Source organism: Ovis aries, chromosome 1, assembly GCF_016772045.2.
Source record: "Ovis aries strain OAR_USU_Benz2616 breed Rambouillet chromosome 1, ARS-UI_Ramb_v3.0, whole genome shotgun sequence".
NCBI classification, from domain to species: Eukaryota; Metazoa; Chordata; class Mammalia; order Artiodactyla; family Bovidae; genus Ovis; species Ovis aries.
In genome coordinates, this window is record NC_056054.1 from 188,914,920 (window position 1) to 188,932,219 (window position 17,300).

Genomic DNA, 17,300 nt, shown 5'->3' on the forward strand with positions numbered 1-17,300 from the left:
TTGTTAAGACTCTCCTTCCTTTTCTCTCGCTCATTGTGTATCATGATCTTGGCTTTCACGATCAGGAAATCACATTACAATATCCAGAACAGAGACAACGATTCCACATCTTGTGAGACAGGTTAAGAGTTTAGAAGTCAAGTGATCGTGTTCACAGGCAGAGGAACAACAAAGCTGGTCTTCAAGATGCCTTATTTGGACACTAGCTTTTAACATGTCACTGATAGTTACTAGCCAGGCATTTCAAAGGCAAGAAACTGTTTCCCCAAACTACCTTTGTAGGCCATTGCAGGCAAGTAACAAAATACCAAGAATGGGCCCTGGATCGTGGGTCCCCAGATGGGACTCTGGCCTTAGCTTGGCCCTAACAGAGCAGCAAACCTCACGAGGGACGCCTTCCCTTCCCTGGACGGCCCGGTGCCCTGTCATGCCAAGTGGAGGCGGTGGCCTAAGCCATCTAGCCTCCTTCCAGATCTAATTCTAACCGACGCAGAGGGGAGCAGGAGGCTCACACACATGCCACCTGCGTGTCTTTAGGACAAATCCCCACAGGACTGGGCTCGCCCCCTCCTCACGGGAAGCTCCGTTCAGCCCTGGCAGGACGCTCTGCCCTCACGCCTCTCATCCCCTCCCTCTGCTACATTACAATTAGTCCTCTCTAATCACAGAGGCGGGCCTGTCCCCTCTACCCAAAGCCTCAGCCCCCGACTCACCTCCTGGAAGGAGTGCCCCCAACTTGGCCCCCACTCTGCTCCCGCCTCACGGGTCTGTCCAGCCAGCACTGACCAGCACTGACACTTGTTTGTTTCGGCTTGTAAAATACTATGTAGTCATTTTCCTGTGGGTGTGTCTTTTCTCCTTTCTCCTCCTGTCTTGTGTCCTGCTTCCCTGCCTGGCATGGGTGAGGGGCGGTTAGGACCGGGGAGGGGGCCCACAAGGTGAGCAGCCCTCCTCCCAGCTGAGGGCAGGGCTGCACGGCCACAAGGAACCATCAAGCAGAGCTGCCGCTTCACTTCCTGTCTCGTTTTGCAAAAGATGGTTCGTCACCCATGATGAGATGCCTCTGGCAGGGATGGCCGCTTTGGGTGCAGATCTGTTCAGGGATGGTGGGCGCTGATAAGTGGGACTCTGTGTGGGGCCGTGGTGGGTGGGCACCACCTACCGTCCACGGTGACTTGGCAGGAGGACTCAGCCTGGCCGGCACTGTTCTTGGCTACACACTTGTACAAGCCTCTGTCCTCGGGCAGTGCCTTCTCGATGGAGACGGAGCACAAGGAGCCTGTGGGGAGGAAGAAGATGTGTTGAGTAGAGCAGGTCTGAGCTCATCATCTGCCTGGCACGGGGAGTATCACAGCGAGTGTGCTTCACACAGGCATCCGGGGAGTCCAGAAGTCAGAGGTCCTGCGGGAACCAACCCACTCTCCTCATCAGAGCCCACAGATAACCCGGATCCAAAATAACTGATCCCTAGATACACCCAGGGCTTCCCTGGCGGCTCAGAGGGTAAAGCGTCTGCCCGCAATGCAGACCTGGGTTCGATCCCTGGGTCGGGAAGATTCCCCTGGAGAAGGAAATGGCAACCCACTCCAGGACTCTTGCCTGGAGAAGCCCATGGACGGAGGAACCTGATGGGCTACAGTCCACGGGGTCGCAAAGAGTCGGACACGACTGAGCGACCTCACTTTCACTTTCACTTTAGATACACCCAACCCCCGCTTCCAGCGCGTTCTCTCATAGAAATACACAACAGCAAGGTAAGAAGAAGAGAGAGAAATAGCCCCTGCCCTTGGAGAGCAGCAGCACAATACAAGGGGCAGATGGACCCAGGCCCTCCCACTGGACGGCACCAAGAGAGACAAGTTGAGGTCCCCAGACTGCGGTAGGGACAGAGGCAGGTGAGGACGCCCCGCCAGCTTACTGCGAGGATTTTGCGAATGCATTCTAGAAAAGGATGTTCTGAACAAACAGACGAGTGGAGGGGGGCAGGAGCCTCTGCCCAGCAGGGACACTGGCCTGTGGGCAGATCTGCTGGAAGGAGACAGAGACCAGCCAGGGACTCTGGAGCTGGCTTTTCAGGAACGGTATCTGAGCTGACACTCCTGGCTGACGAGGGGCCCTGGGCTGGGAGAGGGGCACTGCGGGGCTGCTTCCCCCAGGGTAGGGTCTTTTGGTCCCCTCAGAGAGGGATGGGACAGCTCTCTTTCCTGCAGGTCTGCCCTTGCCCCAGCACGCCTCTTCTGGCCTGGCTGAGGGAAGGAAGGGTCAGGTTGGGTGTACACTCAGGAGCCTGGTCCTCGCCCACCTTGGCTGTCTCACCCCAGGGCTGGCTCCTTCTCTGAGGGACCCCTTTGAGGAGTTTCCCTGAGGGGGTGGGGAGAGAGCACCCGAGGACTGGGCCTGCTGGGCAAGGCAGGGGGGCAGCAGCGCTCCCGCTCCTGCCACAGACACACACACGAGCCAGCAGCACAGCAGCCTGCTCGAAGCCGCCCTGTTGTCACGGCAGCTGTCACCACGAGGAGGAGGACACAGCCAGAGCCACGCGCGTCCTGCCATCCAGAGCCACCGGCTCCGGCCACCGCCCTCTCCACACACTGCCCGGCACAAACCACTGGTCCTGAGCCGGCAGAGCTCTGTGCATCCCAGGTGTGAGTGTGCCGAGGCACGACCCTTGATCGAAAAAGTACCTGCACCCCCGTTAGACAGACACACAGACTTGACCGATAAATACAAGGACACTCAGAGAGAGGAAGGGTGACGTCAGTTCTGCACAGAGAATCTTACCGAGGCTGGAGGAGAAAGTGAGATAGAAGCGTTGTTTACTTCCTGGCACCTGGGTGAAGTCTTCAACAGGGAAACCTCAGTTCCACCAACTCCGTGGGGCAGGATGGCTGATCTGCACCCCCTCCTACACTCTCATTTAGACCCATCCCTCAGCAGGGCCTCCCTACACTCTCCTACATGGTACAGCAATGCCTCAGGGTCTCTGTCCCCTGTGGTTAGGCACAGAATTTGCAGAAACTGCCACAGAAAGGATTTAGGCTGGATTTTCAGGAATTCTGTCATGAAAGTGAGAACTATGAGGCACAGAAATCAGGGAATGAGAGAAACTATCTTCTAGAGAGAGAAGTTCCCATTCATCCGAGAGGCAGGGGCATGAGAAGATGACTTCTGGCCTCCAAACTTGAGGCTTAGAAGACATGGACCCCATCCTGCTGTTTTTCTTCAGTCTGAGGCTAAGGCCCACTCCCAATGAACCTCCTGGTTGAATCTCTGATTGTCTCTCAGCTTCAGCCCCCCAGCTGCCTTCAGCCTTAAACCAAAATGGCACAAAACAGTAGTGAGACCCCAGAAGAGGTGGAACATGTAGACCAGAGCCCTCGCCCTTCACAGCAGGAGCTGGGGTGGGAGCCTGGGGGAGGGGTGGGATATCATGAAGGCAGCTTTTCCAAGCTGCTCACAGCCCAGACCCCTGGCCATGTGTGTGGGTTGGGGGAGGGCCCCGGCAGGCTTGGAGGCTGGGCTAGCCCAGATTGAAGAATCTGGTATTTCCTGTGGGACAGCTTATTCCTGACCTCCAGAAGAAAAACCCTTTCCCAGAGTTTTTTTGAGAAGCCTCAGTCTGGTGGGGAATTTTGAGAAGAAAGAAGGTGAGGGGGATGGGAAGCAGGGATCCAATGAATGGCTCAGCTAGAACCCGCCTGGGTAGCGCCCCTCAGGGTCATAGGGTCTGGAGGCGCCTCCCCCCATCCTGCCTGTGTTCTGAGTGTGTGGGGAGAGGGGAGGTGGGCTGTGTGAGGTGGAGGGAGTGGCCCCAAGCCCCAGAGGCTCTGCTGAGGCTGTTCTCTGTGTCTGGGCCCCTGGCTCACCAGGACAGTGCTGCTCAGCTCCGGGTCACCTCCTTGGGGACAGGGCCATCTTGAAGCACCCTCAGCCATAGATGGGCCTCTTCTGTGCCCTGAGTTCGCCTCCCAAGGCCATTACGAAACATGTGCCTCTCTCCCACCCTAGCTGTTGGAGGGCAGTGCCTGTGACTATTGTGAATGTTTTTCCTGAACCTGGAATACTGTCAGTTTTAAAAAAATCATTCTGAGACTGACCAAGGCATATTTCTGGAACAGGTGATCTGGTAGGATATATGCCAGAAAAAGTCATGAACACTTAATCAAATATAACTGACCCTTGAAAGAGATAATATGGTTTCTAAAAGGGAAAGAAATTCTTAACTCAGAATTCTTCAAGTGGATTACACATCCAGTGAAACGGGCTGGAATACTGCCTTGCACGTAGTGAGTGTGGTGTAGATCCTTGTGTTTTGTGGGATGGACTTACATAGGTTTTGAAAAAGCCTTTGCAAGATCCCACACTGGTGGCAATAAAAAATAAATCATTCATTGACAACACAACAAAAATGAATCCTCGTTAATAGATGAGGAGAAATGCTTGCCAGGGGAAGAAACCTGGTCTGGGGACAGAAAGTAAGGCATAAAGATGAAAGAAATTCTCAGCAGCAGCACAGAGCTCCCTGTCTGGCCTCGGGCCTCCCAGGCCTGGGCCAAGGCCTGAGCAGCTCTGCTGCAGAAGGGCCTGGCGAGGCCACCCTGCAGGCCCAAGGGCAGGCCCAGCTGCTGCAAGTGAGCATCGTCTGCCTTGTGGCTCTGGGAGATGCAGGAAGCAAGGACACTTCCACAGGTCCCTCCAAGAACGCAGTCAACTCAACCGTCACCACACCTCTTCTGCTCTCTTGGCACTAGATGGAGTGAACATAATCATGTTCTGTGGGGCCCGTGGGCTGTGAGCCCTATTCAAGCTACAGAGTTCAGAGACGCTCCCCCTGAAACCTATAAGCAGTATCCGCTAGCAGCAGGTCACAGCCATGCACACTGATGGCGGGAGAGCACAAGGGTCTGTCATGGCCAAAGGCCTGGGGACCACAGTCTGGGACTGAGGCTTGGAGGAAGTGAACCTTGATCTTAGCTGAGGTGACAGCACACGGTTCAGTGCAGTGGAGCGAGAAGGGTGCTGAGTCAGGGAGGTGGGGGTGGAGAGGATACTCAGAGGGGTGTGACGGATGGAGAAACCCACTTAGCAACCCCTTTCTCCCTACAAACACCTCAAAATGCCAGTTTCCTTATTTCCACTGATGCCATCACTGCAACCCAGTCACCCCAACACAGACACTCAGTGGTCCTGAACCCCCTCATCTTCCTTACCAAACCCCTGCCCCCTCAACCCTGTTTCAACCTAGACACCAGGTTCTTTTAACTCTGCCCTTGCTTCTTAAACCAGTCATGTCCTGTCTGTGGCCATGGCGACCTTGCTAGTCCAGGCCTCACGATGCTTCTCCCCAACCTCTTCAGGACACCCTTTCCTTGTCTTTGGGCACAGAATCAATCAAAGCCCCTAAATCCCAGCTTTGTGTCTGTCGCTCCCATTCCCAGCTCTTACAGGGCTCCTACTGTCTTTAGAATTGAGTTCTTCAGCATGAAAGAGGATGGAATGGACCTCACCTCCCTCTGCAGCCTGGAGGATGCTGGCAGCTGGGAGCCGGCCTCCTCGGCTGTGCTCCGATCTGGGAAGCCCACACCCCCACTCCTGCTGGGAGCCCTGCCCGCCTCCAAGCTTCAGATCAAGGTCCAGCCCTTTCACCACCAGCCTCTCCCTGTGGCCCAGCACTCAGCTCCCTCTCCTCCTGCTCATCACCGGCACTTGGCTGGAAGAGGTTTATCACTGTGTGCGTGTGTCCTCTCTCCCAGGTCTATTGAGAGCAGATTCACTCACACCTCTCAGAGGCCCTACTCCCTGCAGTGGGGTTTGTGGAAGTGGTCACTGACAAGGCTTTACCCTAGGCTTTCTCCTGGGTCTGTGTTTGACCTGGGTGCCTGAAGATTTGGAGAGTGAAGCGCTAGCGAAGGGACGGTGGACAGAGTGCAGTCGCTGCTCTGAGACCAAGCCCCCTCCCTACCTTGGCAAGGCAGCAGGCCTGTTTCAAGGTCGGCTTCCTCCACTGCAGTGAAAACACCAAAATTCACCAGCCCAGAGCCCACCACCAGTCTTCCAGCCTCTTGACAGCTGTTGACAGTGTCGAGGAATGAACAGCCATTAGCCTTTTCCCTTCACAGGCAACGCTCTCGGGGAAGTTGACCAGGGAAGGTCCGGTATGCTGACACACTAACAAGAATTATAATAACTAAGAGGTGATGGAGCAGAGTGGTCTAGGCATTGGAACTCAACTGCCTACATTCCAAGACCAGCTTTGTTACTAATTAGCTGTGCAGCCTCTGGTAAAGCCCTTAACTTCTCTGTTACATGGGCAGTATACTGGTTAGGAGGATTAAATGAGCGAAAAGAATAAGATGCCTAAGTCAGGCACGTGGTGTTCAGTTAATGCAAGCTATTCTTATTTTTCAAAGAGGAATTACAAATATTTAGAATATTTTTAAAGGTTGGACTTGGGGCTATCTCTATAATCCTGTTCCCCCACCAAACTTCTTGTGCTGGCCTTTAAAAATCATTTCTTCTTCTTCAGCTTTGGACCTAAACTGTCCATCCGAGGTGGTTTCTGTGGGAGGCAATACTGGAGTAGCCAGTGTAAAAGGCTCTCGGTGCCCAGCAGATATAACCCAGCCAGCACCCTGGGTAGGAGCAGCCTGTGTCTAAGGGCTTGGGGCTGTGTCTGAGACCAGGGTTAAGGTATGCTTTCACTGCTTCGTCCAGTGAACTGTTTATAAGCAACTCTCCGTGGCTCTGCAGTTTCCATGCAGGTCCCAGAGCAGCTGTACAGCTGTGGATATTGTCCTCAGCTGTCCCAACCTCGGCTTCCCTAAGGGTGGTGCAGCCATGCCCCTCACCGTGAGCAGACCTGTGGGACCACACCTGTCCCCAGGATGGCAGCAGCTCACTTTCCGTCCTGCTCTGAGAGTCATCACAGGATAAGATGGGAAATACTCCTGGTCAAGGTTTTGAGTCAGTCTTATGTCTACACTTTCCAACCAGGACAGGCCGACAGAGGTGTCAGGGAAGGCTTGGCAACCTCTGCTCTGGACATCTCAGCCCATCTTGGTGATCCCCCATGCCCTCCTGTGTGTGGACGGCCAGAATGAGCAGAGACGGGGGGATGGATGAGATGACTTCTGGAGGCCCCTACTAAACTGAGGATTTTCACGTGGAAAAGCTATCATGTCAACACATTAGCAGAAAATAAACGCTTTTCCTCTCTCTGAGCCAGTTTCCCCTTTACTCCTTCAGCAGTTAGAGTCAAAATGCTCAGCCAGCCCAGATTTGCTGTCTGAGTTGCACAGTGAAGAGAGAAACTCCACCGTGAGCTGAGAGGGATAATGCTGTCTTCAAGTACTTCATTAGGGTTTTTAAGAGGAAGGAAGGAAGCCAGATGAAGGGTGAGGGAGGGGTGGAGGGGCTGTCAGAGGACAGGAGGAGGGCAGTGCAGCCAGGGGGGTGCTTCTGTCTCAGCTGATCAGGATTTGACAGGACTTGTCCTCCAGGGCCTCTGGGGTGGCCGCCCTCTACTCCCCGAGGGTAAAGTGCTGCTTCCCAGGGAGCCATGTACCCTGCCTGTCCAGGGCCACCAGCCTCAGCCTTGAGCTCAGGCCAGACTCTATTGCAGCGCCGGCCACGAGAGTAGGGTGTGGGAAGCCTGCTATCCTTGGAGCTCTTGTTCAGGACTGGAATTTATGAAAACATTTCAAACCAAATGGAGGGGTCAGGGAAAAGACCCTTTCACCCCCATCTCTTCTCTAGGTATAAACTGGCCCATCTGAGAATTCCAAATGCTGAAAGGCCCCAGATGGCAGGATTTATGCACCACCCCCCTTCTCTCCACAACCCAAGAATGTGAAATACCAGCAAACAAGCCTCATCCAAATTAGGAAGTGAGTGGCTCTGTCCGCCCGGCTGCTTCACCTTCAGTGAAGGGCTGCTTCCCTTTAAACCCACAGTGTTATCAAGACTCAAGTTGTTGTTGACCTCAAATCACATCCCATCACTACAAAGCCCGCCCTGAACTGAAAATGCTGCTTCAAAGGCAGCTCTCAGCCCCAAGCCCCCGGCCAGCCCCAGCCCTTGTGCCCCCATGTCCAAGCCTGTGATTGGAGCCCTCTCTGGGCCAGAGATGGGGTATCAGCCCAGACACAGGGCTCCTCTGAGGGGCCATGCCTGGGGGCGCCATGAGGGGGCTCTGCCAGACAGATGCTGAGGTCGGGGAATGTGCCCTGGGACCAGACTCCCGCCTCTGACCGCCAGCAACAGAGTGTGTGCCCCAGGCCCTGGGTGGGCACTGAGCCTGTGGGTGAGGGGCGCGGAAAGCAGCCATTCCCACCCGGCTCTGGGCTATGAGCATTGCCAACAAGCAGGGCTCTGGGAGCTGACAGTGGCTAGGACAGGGTTTCCCTTCCTCCCGGCCCCAGCCGTTTTACCTTCTTGGGAGAGGACGATGAACTTGGTGGTCTTGAGCGTCTTTCCATTCAGTGTCCAAGTGACGGTGGCCGGGGGGTCAGAGGACACCCTGCACTGGAGCAGCAGCTTCTGACCCTCTGCCACATGGAGATCTTGTAGTTTCTCCTCAAAGGTCGGGGCTGTCCCTCGGCTCTCTGGTCTCTTTTCACTGTCTGTGGCCCCTGCATGGCCCTTCTTGCAGTTCACATCATTCTTAACCTCCTTCTTAAGTTCTTCTTTCCCAGTGGGTTTGGGGATTTCAGCTGGCTTGGCATTGCCCAAGGGTTTAGGGGCCTCAGCTGGCTTGGTGTTATCCAAGGGTTTAGAGGTCTCAGCTGGCTTGGTGTTGCCCACAGATTTGGGGGTCTCGGCTGGCTTGACATTACTCAAGGGTTTGGGGGTCTCGGCTGGCTTGGCGTTGCCTAAGGGTTTGGGGGTCTCGGCTGGCTTGATGTTACCCAAGGGTTTGGGGGTCTCGGCTGGCTTGACGTTACCCAAGGGTTTGGGGGTCTCGGCTGGCTTGACGTTACCCAAGGGTTTGGGGGTCTCGGCTGGCTTGACGTTACCCAAGGGTTTGGGGGTCTCGGCTGGCTTGACATTACCCAAGGGTTTGGGGGTCTCTGATGGCTTGACGTTACCTAAGGGTTTGGGGGTCTCGGCTGGCTTGACGTTACCCAAGGGTTTGGGGGTCTCGGCTGGCTTGACGTTACCCAAGGGTTTGGGGGTCTCTGATGGCTTGACGTTACCTAAGGGTTTGGGGGTCTCGGCTGGCTTGACATTACCCAAGGGTTTGGGGATCTCTGCTGGCTTGGTGCTGCTCAAGGGTTTTGGGGTATCAGCCAGCTTGGCGTTGCCCACGGGTTTCAGGAACCCTGAAGGCTGGGCATTGCCCACAGGCTTGGGACCTTCTGCTGCCTTGGCATTCAAGGCCTCAGTGTTATTGCTACCATTCTCTGTTGGTAATTTTTTCTTACTGCCCAACACTGAGCGAAAATCTGGGGTGGCAGGTTTTGGAGGGGGTACCTTCTCAGGCACAGGGGTCTTGGGAGTCCCCTTCTTGGCCAAGACAGAGCGGAAGTCCACCTGCTGGGGGCCATGCACTTTCCTCTCCTCCTCCGACAGGGTCTTCGGCTTCACCTGCCGCTGCAGGTTGGCGCGGAAATCCATCTGCTCAGCCGGGATCTCCTTCAGGTCCTCTTCAGACAAGGTCTTTGTACTCACCTTCTTGCCCAGGAGGTCGCGGAAGTCCAGCTGCTCAGCCGGGATCTCCTTCAGGTCCTCTTCAGACAAGGTCTTGGTGCTCACCTTCTTGCCCAGGAGGTCACGGAAGTCCAGCTGCTCCACCTCCTGCTGGCGAACGGCCTCCTCCGTGTGCTGCCGTGTCTCCACGCGCCTCTTGAGCACCCCACGCACGTCCTCGCCGTCGTCTTCCGCGGGGGCACCCTGCCCTCTCGCCACCGGCCAGCCAGGCCTCAGGCTCCCGTAGCCGTCACCACCACCACCACCATCAGCACCAGCTCCTCGGCCACAGAGGCCCTCGCAGCTGGCAGGCTCCCTCCCCCTGCGACCAGTGAAGGGAAAAAGGAAAGTAGCAGGAGGAAAAGGGGCCGGGTAAGAAAGAGACGTCAGGGAGAGCAAATCCCCGAGGGAGGGAGGGAGGGCGGAGGAAAGGGGAGGCCGGGGGGGCTGGCCAGGCCGTGTTTATAGAAGGGAACTTTGGTGAGAGGCGCTTGCTTGCTTAGTTGGTTTGCTACATCGGTAATGACTTCAGTAGCCTTATAAGGGTGTGTGCAAAAAAAAAAAAAAAAAGAAAAAAGAAAAAAATTTACCCCCCCTCCTCCCCTCTTCTCCCTCCCTCATTCCCCTTCCAATCTCTCTGTCTTGGCTCCGGCAGCCTCAGCTACAGGATACAAACAATCTGGGGCTGCCGAGCTGGGCCTGCTGGGACCAGGAGGGAGGTGGGTGGACAGTGGCCCAGGGCCTGGCCTGGCAACCCCCCAGGGGACACTCACCGCAGGACCACTCTGGCCGGGCTGCTCTGTAGCATCAGGGACACCTGGCAACTGCACTGACCAACACGGTTCCTGAAGAATTCAAGAGGCCAACACAGATCAAGGGGCTTTCTGGGCCAAGGGCCTGCCTCGTCTAGGGCAGTAGGGAGGGCAGGGCAGGCAGGAGCTGGCCACAGGTTGACTCCAGGGAAGAGGGGACCATGGACTGAGCTGTGACCTAACACACCCACATCAGACCTAGGTTTAGGGCAGGGCCCTCCCCGACTTTGGTCACCCTTTATCTTTCCAGCTCTTGCTTAAAAAGGAAAAAAAAAAAGAATCAGCTAAGGTAGGCATCCAGAAATAGGAATACTTTTCTGTAAGTATATTGTAAAAATAGTACAATGGACAGTCAAGGAAGAGTAAAGACTAAAGCTGCTGAGGTCTGTGATGGAGCTGCTTGGTCTAGACTGTGTGGCCCCACTAACCTTGCCCAGTGACCCTGAGTCTCATTCCATGCCCCCTTAATAGTGGGGCGGTCATTCCTTCTGCTCATAAGGTGCCCCCATCTGCTGGGTCCCCTTCACCTGCTCTTGAAATGAAAACACCCTCTGATCCCTACCCAAGTGACCCTTTTTCTTCCTCTGTCACAAAGAGAGGGCTCGGGATTCTTTAGCCCACTGTTAACACTGCCTATGAGCAGCTGGGGAAAGGGGCTCGGGAAAGGGGCTGTACCATACCCATGCTGTGCTGGGCTTACCGCAGATGAGCCCTCAGATCCCACAAGGCTGCCACCTGCTGGCAGGTCTGGGCTCTGACTGGCCCAAGAAGGTGGGGCTCAGACTGGGGGAAGCCGTGGAGGCAGCTCTGACTCTGCCTGCTAATAACCATGTTTTATGTAGCACCCTCCATCTTTCATGACCCACAGCCGCTGTGTTTCTTGTCCCCACAGCAGCCTGGGAAGGTTCCCAGCATTCTCGTGCCCACTATAAAGGGAAGGAGGGGAGGCTCAGGGCTTCCAGGATGCAGTGCTGGGCTCTTGGGGTCTCCCACCCATTTCCTGCACTTGTCCAAGTCGTGTGCACTTCAGGGGCTGGCACCCGCCCCAGGTCCCACCGTAGACCTAATCCCTCTCATATATTCCATCTCCCTTACTCATGGCAGATCTGTGAGGCGGCTGTCAGCAACTGTTTTTACAGGTGAGAAAAATGAGGCTTATAAAGGTTAAGTAACTTTGCCTGAACTCACAGGACTGGCTAGTAGGGAAAAGGGTTGGAACCTGACTTGTAATTTTCCCATCCCACCCTACAGTGCTCTTCAGTACAAATCTATCCTGGGACGCGTGTGTGTTTGTGTGTGTCTATGTGTACATGTGTATATCGACCACATGTAGATGGGATCTACCTGACGGGCACCTGTACCTGCCGGTCCATGATTGGGAACGTGTGTATGTTGCCCCTACATGGACAGAGAGCTGAGCACATGTTCCTGGGCTCTTCCAGTGCACTCCAGCAATTACCTTGCTTTGCATGCTCTCCTTCCCAATGCAGGGCCAGCTCCAGGTCAGACACCGGCCGCCCATGGTGTGGCAGATGATTCTTGAGGGTCCTGGGGGTCACTGATCGCTCCTCGACACTGGGAACCCGCTTGACAGAGGAGAGGTTGGCCTTTCAGGCTCTCTAACCTTCTCTCGTCTGCTGGGTACCTGCCGGTTACCTTCCTCAATGCTCGGGCTCTAGCGGGCGCAGATTCAAGGTTCAGGCACCCTGCTCCAGGCAGTGTGGGCGCCCAGGGTACTCCTTTGCTCCACAGACAGCACTTAGATGCCTTCTCAGCACTAGGCTCTGGGAAGGCTCAGGCCCTCAGAGCATCCTGGGAGCTCAGCACAGAAAACCACCAGGGCTTGGGTGACTCACAGAATAGCCATGGGGGTCACTTGTGGCTGAGGCCTCGCCCCTGAGCACCCTGCGTCTTCCAGGTTGCTGGCTAGTAGGGCCCACTCTGTTCCCACTTTTCTTGTAAGCACAGGGTGCAGGGTCTGGGGTGGGCATGGAGCATGAGGACAGGGTGCCCCAGGGCCATGTCTTCCAAGGCACCCTTTTTGACATCTCCTCTGCTGAGTCTCCTCCTGACACAAATTGAACATAGCCCAGATGCACATTGAGGAGCAGATGTTGACCACATGGCCATGCCTGAACCCCAGCCAAGCCCCTCAGAGGCTCTCAACAGTCGGGTGCCCTGACCCCTGAGCTGAAGTGAGTGCTAGCTCCCCACGGGGGAAGCTGGCAAGGGCTTCTGTTGTTTTCTATTACCTGCCTTGAAGAAGGGGGTGCAGGCAGCCTGCTGCCCAACCCTTCTTCAGGGCTCATGCGGGGGCACCCGGACAGTCTGAAGGGGCAGAATTGGGAATACTACAGCAGTCCCACTAAAGAGATCATCTCTTGGCATGATCTGAGGGTCACTGTTTCTACAGCCACACACTGAAATCTCTGCTAGACTCTCTTCTTTTAACTTTACATTTTGTATTTGGGTATAGACAATTAACAATGTTGTCATAGTTTCAGGTAGACAGCAAAGGGATTCAGCTAGACATATACATATGTCCATTCTCCCCCAAACTCCCATCCCCTCCCATCCAGGCTGCCACATAGCATTGAGCCGACTTCCCTGCGCTAGTGGGTCCTTGTTGGTTATCCATTTTAAATATTTGGCTAGACTTTTAAGGCAAATCATGGGTTTATGTGGAAAGGTCAAAGAGGCAGGTGACCTGAGACCCACATCCCAGATAACCTAACCAGCTGATCAGCCTCTTGGGGCCTCTTTGGTGTCGGCACAGACTCCGTTACAAAGTCAGGCCTGAGGCTGAGGCCCCAACCCCATGCCCAGCCCAGGTGCTGCCACAGAGGTATGGGGCTGTCACTCTGTAAATGACATCTTTTGTACCCAACAGAATCCACTGTGTTCCCTATCTCCTAAGCTCTGAGTCAGAAGCCCACTCTCTGGTTACAAAATCTTGGACCCTGCCCCACACTGAATTACCCACCCCTGGAATGGATTCTTTATGCAAAATTAAAGAACTGATTTCCTGGCAAGTATCAATCTTTCAAATATTTCAGCTAGAATTTGGAGCTGATTTTTGGACATTTCCCCCTTTAGTTCAGGAGAACTAGGGAAGGGAAGGTAGGAGTCAGCCGCCCATATATGCCCCTAGCTCCCGCAGTGACAGACAGCACCTGTCCCACCCCCGCCCTCAGCCCAGCTTCCTCCCAGTCTCTGTCCTTGAAAGGCATTCTGTCCTGGGTACAGGTCTGATTTCTTTCTAGGTCTGGGTCTGAGGAAAGTCAGAGGAGCCCCTGGCAGGCCTGGCACACACTCTCCAGGGCAATTTTCCATGGACTTGCCTCCTTACTGGGGAAAAAGCCAAGGCCAGGGAGCAGCCTCCCAAAGGAATGAGGAGGCTGGACTCAGGGGAGGGGAGAGGGGTGAGGGATGTACGTTTGGGGGCTCCAGTGTGACGTCCTGTCCCAGGTTTCCCAAGTTCCCAGTGTGCTGAAACAAAGAATGGAGGAGCATCTGATTTAAAGACAGAGCCAAGGGTTCCAGTCTGGGCTCTGCTACTCACCTTTGGGTGGCCATGACCTTGAGGCCTCAGCTTCCCCCATTATTAAATAAGAAGGCGGTTCAATATCTTCTGAAGTCCCTTCCAGCTAAGACAGTCTAAGTTTTATGACTGTCCCCAGCTGGGCCCAGACAGTCTGCCTGCCGACCTCCCAGTGCAACCCTCCACTCTGACCTGGCAGGCGTCCCACAGCCTTGCTTTGCTCTTTCCTACCCTCTCACACTCAGTCTATCCAATGAGACTTGCCTCATTTGCCTCAAAATCCCACAAAAAAACTCATCTCTTCTAGGATGTCTAGCTTGAGTACATGAGTACTGTCTCAAAGCATTGTTCCTTTCATACAGACAAGCTCTATTCTAACACAGAATCAGTTTCCATTATTTGCACTGGCCGAGAGGAAGAAACAATTTTCTATTTTGGAGGCAGATTGGTCTTCCTGATAATAACTGGTTCAGGAACAAGGCTAAGGCCATTGGCGTGTTCTGAGCATATTGCTGATGGTGATAGGATAATCGATTGGCCCACAACCATCTCATCAGCTGCCACAGATGTGGTATTACCTCAGGTGAGGTTTGCTGAGCCTTGCCAGCTAAGTAGAATTTCCTAGCAGATCCAAAGATGCCCAAGAAATTATAAGTGGCTATTTTACTAAAACTCACCAAATATTGGGATGGTTTGTTATCCTGCAAAAGCTAACAATTCAAGTATAAAGCACACACTCAGAAAGGACCCAAGTAGATGGAGCACATGCTAGGTTTTGTCCTTACTTAGAACAACGCTCCATCATGGCAGTAGCTTTGGCATATGGTTACAGAGTCTGTCTGTAGCTCAGAGCCCTGAACACCGTGGGCTCAGTACAGGGAAATGACTGATCCAGGAGAGCAAGCCCCTTGTAAAGAGGCCAGGACCCTGAACCAGAGCAGTCCAACCACCTTCAGGGTGTGGCAAGTCTGTCTGCAGAGTCATGGTACAGACAAGTGCTCTTTTCCAGTGCTAACACCAACACTAGGGGCTGGTGTTCTGTCCCCACCAACCCAGGGTGGACATGGAGTTTCAAGAATTAGAGCATTTTAAAGGTGGAAAAATATTTCTGGATCACATCCATTTAACAAATAGCTGCTGCTGCTGCTGCTAAGTCGCTTCAGTCATGTCCGACTCTGTGCGACCCCATGGACGGCAGCCCACCAGGCTCCCCCGTCCCTGGGATTCTCCAGGCAAGAACACTGGAGTGGGTTGCCATTTCCTTCTCCTAACAAATAGCTACCAAATGCCAACTATGGGCAGACAATGTTCTAGGCACTGGGAACACGGCAACGAGCCTTCATGGAGCTTACCTTCCCATGTTCCTTAGAAAGACCTTGAAAGGGAGGAGAAATGAATGGGGACAGTTAATGTCCCTGTAGTGGTTTTAAATGTCTACAAACTCTTTGATACTCCTCTCTCCAAGAGGAGAACTTAGTTCCCCTTTGCTTGAATATGGGCTGTACTTACCGACTCACCGCTCATGGACAGAATGTGGCGGAAGTAATGACTGCCAAGAATGGTCTCAGGAGACGGAAACTAGTGGCCCCCCTTGGACCACCAGCTCTGGGGAAGCCAGCTGCCGTGCCATGAAGATGCTCAAACAGCCCCAGGGAGAGGCCCACATGGCCAGGAGCTGAGGCCTCCTGCCAACAGCCTTGTGAGTGAGTGAGCCGTCACAGATGTGGACCCTCAAGTCTCAGTCGTGTCTTCAGAGATAGCAGCCCCTGCTGACATCTTCACCGCAACCTTGTATAAAAGCCTGAGGCAAAGCTCACACAAGCTGTGAGAATATTACTGCTGTCTCAAGCAATACGGGGGTGAAAGATAACAAATAAATTCCCTTCATGGGACTTCCCTGGTGGCACTAGTGGTAAAGAGCCTGTCTGCCAATGCAGGAGATAGCAGAGACCAGCGTTTGATCCCTGGGTCAGGAAGATCCCCTGGAGGAGGAAATGGCAACTCATTCCAGTGTTCTTGCCTGGAAAATCCCATGGACAGAGGAGACAGGCAGGCTACAGTCCACGGCATCACAGAGTCAGACGTGACTGGAGCAACTTGGCACAGCATACTGCCTTCACAATAGATAACACTGCTTTCCCAGTTTTAACTCATCTTTCCTCACTCATATTCTTCCTATACCAAATAATGGGGGGAAGAAAACCAGGATGTAATAAGATGGAGGACTCTGGGGAATTGCGCTCAGAAGGGAAGGCTCTCAATAAACCTCTGCTGTCTTGGGGTGGAAGAACAAAAGCTCATCAGTAGCACCAAGCTTGCTCTTTCTTTTCCCTGACGCCCAGCCCCACATTCCTCTGCGGCTCCTCTGGCTTCCCAGTCCCAAGTAGCAACTTTGCCAGGAGGTAGGGACGGGGTGGGGAGGGGTTGGAGGAAATCAGCAGGGCATGCAGACTCACTTGAGCAGGATCTCATACTGGCCGGCATGCCAGGGCTGCACGTTTTTCAGAACCAGGGTGAACACATCCTCATTCTGTAGCACCTCGAAGTGGCCAGTGTCTCTGGAGAGGGCTTTGCCATCTCGGAGCCAGTGCACAGTGGGGAAGGGGTCGCCGGCTATGGCACAGGAGATAAGGACACTCTGGCCCAGGCAGGCAGTCACCGAGCGGGGCTTGCTGATGAACCAGGGCTGGGTGCCATCCTGCGGCTCTGAAGTTAGCAGAGGGTTGAGTTAGAGAGGAAGGCCTTTCAGCCGAGAGCATCCATCTAACTCTCCCACGTGGTGAAGATCAGAAGACAGCATGTTACCCAAAGAACAGCTTATCCAGAAGTGACTCTTATTGAACATTCAGGGAGAGCACCTCCTTCTCATGGCAAATCTGTCTTGGTTGCTTCTCAGAGGGCAAAATTAACATGAACTCGTAGTAAGGGGAGGTCACCTAGAATGTATGGGGCACTGGGCTAGGTAACAGTGATTTGTATGATGAAGAGATATCACTTGCTATGTGTGCTTACCTTGTCTCTCCCCTTAAATATGGGTTCTCTAAAGGCCAGGGCCCTCATACGCCCTCACCTCCAAAGCTGTCACTGCCAAACTGTTAGTGTATTAGGAGATTTCTCTCCTAGCACTCTATGCAGCTGCTCACCAGTAATCCAGGGAGAGCAGGGGCTTCCAAAGGCAGGGAAGGGTGGCCCCACTCAGCCAGAGCCTCAGATGGAGGATGGGGAGCTTGCCACTGGGGCTGGGATGGAACCAAGCGAGC

At 54.2% G+C, this 17,300-nt stretch overlaps 1 protein-coding gene across 8 annotated transcripts in view; it reads right to left on the reverse strand.

The window, feature by feature from the left end:
• MYLK (myosin light chain kinase) overlaps window positions 1-17,300 on the reverse strand; it is a 280,078-nt gene that overhangs the window by 75,275 nt on the left and 187,503 nt on the right. For 7 of the 8 annotated variants that reach the window (XM_042232316.2, XM_060418652.1, XM_042232315.2 and 4 more), the window contains 4 exons: window positions 16,497-16,746; window positions 10,461-10,532; window positions 8,430-10,009; window positions 1,163-1,279 (listed from right to left, as the gene is read on the reverse strand). In XM_042232316.2, the coding sequence (XP_042088250.1) occupies window positions 1,163-1,279; window positions 8,430-10,009; window positions 10,461-10,532; window positions 16,497-16,746 (2,019 nt within the window). Of the gene's footprint in view, window positions 1-713; window positions 794-1,162; window positions 1,280-8,429; window positions 10,010-10,460; window positions 10,533-16,496; window positions 16,747-17,300 lie in introns of those variants that run through there. The other variant, XM_012095889.5, reaches the window with a different exon arrangement.